Source organism: Austrofundulus limnaeus, unplaced genomic scaffold (assembly GCF_001266775.1).
Source record: "Austrofundulus limnaeus strain Quisiro unplaced genomic scaffold, Austrofundulus_limnaeus-1.0 Scaffold56, whole genome shotgun sequence".
NCBI lineage: Eukaryota > Metazoa > Chordata > Actinopteri > Cyprinodontiformes > Rivulidae > Austrofundulus > Austrofundulus limnaeus.
Window position 1 is genome coordinate 104,744 of NW_013952458.1, and position 3,671 is coordinate 108,414.

Consider the following 3,671-nt stretch of genomic DNA (forward strand, 5'->3'; position numbering starts at 1 on the left):
ACACACACACACACACACACACACACACACACACACACACACACACACACACACACACAGATGCACTTTGTAAAGAGAGATGCTTCCTCCCTCTTTGCCTTGCACACGCACTAAGTGGTTTCAAGTGACTTGCTTCGTTCTTTGTCCTTTCCTCTCTCACTCATTGTCGCTACTTTTTTCCTCCTTCATCCAGAACTTTTTTCCAGAGCACATGGTGGCTTGGTGTCATGAGTCCGATGGTTCGATCCCTCAGGCACAGCTCTTACAGGTGAGGAAATGACAACTGAAAGTCATGCTTTCTATTCACCCACACAGAGTTCATCTACCTTTAGATGTGTGTTCCAGGATTTGTTACCTTTTTAGCACCACTTCAGGTATACACACCTACCTTGTCAGGACCAGTAGTTCTTTAGGGACCAAAGACTGGTCCTAATATGGTGGAACTCCATTGCAGGGGTCTCCAACCATTTTTTCCTTAAGAGCTACTTCCACAAAATGAAATTGTCCGAGAGCTACTTTTTACAACATTAAATTTTAAATTTAAACCATTGGAATAAGCTTGTTTTGTACAACAAACCTTGTCTTCAGTTCACATGAAACTACCACAAAGAACACTGAATTTACATGAATGTGCTTTTTCTGTTTATCCACTTACATTATATTGTATTTCACACGAACTTAGAGTTTAACTGCAGCAGATTTGTGCACAAGTAACGTCGGGTGACAGGTCTCTGAATTATTTTCCCAGTGATAAATTAAATTTAGCTTCTCCTAACTTTTCATAAGCGCTGAAGAGCTACTTTAAATGAGCTCACGAGCTACAGGTTGGAGACCCCTGGTTTAGAGGTTAGATAAGGTCTAAAAAAATCCTTCCCAACCTGTCCTGAGCCTGATCTAACCCGACTAATTAACTTTAATTAAAGTTAACCCTACATATTGTTCTAATTATCATATTTATGAGTGTTTAATGTGATTAAATAAATTAGTGCTGAGCTGTATGATGTCCAGCAGGAGGACAGAGGGAGAAATTATGATAATTTAGCCGTCCGACACAATATTTCTGTTCATTTATTGTGATAGAATCAAAGTCAGTCAAAATTTACTCTTGTGTACAAGGATTTTCTATACAAGCAGAAATACAATAAGCTTTTAATGCCTTTGTTTTTAAACTATTTGAGTTTTTTAAAAAGAATATCAGATAGGAGTGGAGCAGGGCGTGGCTACATGTGCATTAGATGTACTGAGCTTAACCTTTACACCTTACTGTGTTTCTGTCGTTCCTCAGCTAGGTAAACCACCTAGTAGATACTTTTAGTATCCTCTGTGCTGTTTGTATTGTAGGCTTATTAAAAACACAACAGAAGCCTGAGCCTGACTCGACCATCAAGCATATAATTTCGCCCCAACCCAGCACGGGCTCCAGTTCAGCTATAAATCTAAACTCTGGTTTAGGAGGCCGAACAAACAAAACAGCTTAACAACCTGCTGTCTGTAATAAGGCTTTAAAAAAAATAAATAAATACATCAAATTAAAGTGTCGTAGCTGTTTGTCAGTGATGTTTTCTCTCACTTGGATTAAACAAGCAGGTGAAAATATTGAGAATATGACCCTATATTGAGTTTAAAGAAGCAAACTTAAAGGCTTTTTGAGTCAGTTAAGAAGGAGTTCTAGTAATTTATTACTTTCAAACTACACTGATATAAAAATTTCAGCCGATATCGATATCTGATTGCTGTTATGATGCACACCCCTCGTCCAACCATCTCCCCTCCTGAAACAGAAACACAAACAGCAACAAGTGGGAAATCCATATTGAACGTTTATATCAGCCCAGTTTTACTTATTGGACTGATACTGGTGTTGATGCTGATACATCATGTATCCCTACCTTAGACTCTTTGTCCTCCTGCTGGCACCAGCTGTAAATGGCTTTTGTATTTTATCAGTAGTACACGATACCACCATGACATGTGAAGTGTAAAACACAAAGTATTACAATAAACCACAAGTCTATTTTCTAAATGTTGCACTTTGAAAATAAATCTCTTGTTAAAGTAACGTCTCATCACAGCCAGGCACACGTGTCACAGTAGCTGTGTTTCCACTGACTGTGAAAATGCGCAAATTAGAATTTGGAAAATAAATTTGCTCAATGGAAACACGTCAGTTTTGAAAAAAATTACGTTTTTCGACAAAATGTTTTTGCGCTAGGATGAGGTGGTATTTCAGCCGTATCGAAATTGGTGTTTTTCGCAAAACTGCAATGGAAACACTTTTTTCGCATCCTGGGAGTCACGTGATCTACAACCGGCAGTTTCTACTGGTGAAAAAGACGATGACAAAGAAGATAACAGGAAGTAGAAGTAGTAATAATATCACAGAAGTAGTATAAAATAGTAAACTCACCAACTACAATTTCCCAAAAACACAGCATACGTAGCCACTCCCAGGTAGGGACTTGTTGCTGGAAAGCCTCGATAAAAGACGCCGACGTCTCCTCTGATGATGAGCGCTAGTGTCGTGGTAGCAACATGCTATGTGTTTACATCCATTGCCACCATGTTTGTAATGACTTATCGCGAGAACAAACTTATTCACGTGTGACTTTAATAGCATTTCTTAATGGAAACACCGCAGTTGTGAAACTGTTTTTTTCGACATTAACAGAATATCGACAAAGTTTTGTGCACATTTGCAATGGAAATGCAGCTAGTGAGGTGCAGAAGTATTGACACCCCCATTATGTTTTTTCCTTGGTGGCTTTACAACTTGGAATTTAATTATTGTTTTATTTTGATTCAAAGCAATAATCTTCTGTCTTTAAATGTTGGTGCTTGGTGGTAGAAGTCTGCCTCTGTTTCATTGTTTTTGTTTTTTTTCCAGAACTTTCTGAACTCCAGCAGCTGTCCTGAGATTCAGGGTTTTCTTTACGTCAAGGAGCCTGGAAGAAAGTCGTGGAAGAAGCTCTACATGTTGCTGCGCCGCTCCGGCCTCTACTACTCAACTAAAGGAACGTCCAAGGTGACCAGTGATAAAACATGAAGCAGCAAACGCTTTGATGTTGCACAGATTCAGTTCAAGGTTGTTTTTAACAGAACTGAAGCTTCGTGTTTCATCTGCTCCTCTTCAACAGGAACCCAGACACCTGCAGCTGCTCTCAGATCTGGAGGACAGCAACATCTTCACCATCATCACAGGCAGGAAACTTCACAACGCACCAACAGATTACCAGTTCTGCATCAAGGTGAAACATGCACACTGATTATAGTCATCATTTTATACAAACCTCTGGTTTAACAGAGGGAATAAAGTCAATAAATCAAAGTAGAGCCGCTCATATTTTTACGTTTATTAATTTACCTGCTTATAGGATGTTCACACTGTAGGTCCTAATGCTCAGAAATATTTGAAGAAATAAGAAAGATGAAGTTTTCTTTGAGTTCTCAGCTGCAGGTTTGATGCTGGACGTAGGATTGGTTCACATGAGATATTTTCAAACTGAACCCAAACAAAGCAAAGGCTTCAGGGAAAATGAAACACAGAAACCCTAAAAAGAGGAACGTGTTTGATAATAGTTTTATTAATGATCCACTTGCTTCTTCAGTCCAGCTCATGGTGCGTTTGAAGGTTAAACCATCAACAGCTGCCTGATTGTTTCTCATTATCTGAA

General features: G+C 39.0%; 1 protein-coding gene across 6 annotated transcripts in view; it reads left to right on the plus strand.

The window, feature by feature from the left end:
* LOC106518097 (growth factor receptor-bound protein 10) overlaps window positions 1-3,671 on the plus strand; it is a 69,902-nt gene that overhangs the window by 55,974 nt on the left and 10,257 nt on the right. For 5 of the 6 annotated variants that reach the window (XM_014009200.1, XM_014009199.1, XM_014009198.1 and 2 more), the window contains 3 exons: window positions 194-268; window positions 2,885-3,022; window positions 3,135-3,245. In XM_014009200.1, coding sequence (XP_013864654.1) covers window positions 194-268; window positions 2,885-3,022; window positions 3,135-3,245 — 324 coding nt within the window. The remainder of the gene's footprint in view (window positions 1-193; window positions 269-2,884; window positions 3,023-3,134; window positions 3,246-3,671) is intronic. The other variant, XM_014009201.1, reaches the window with a different exon arrangement.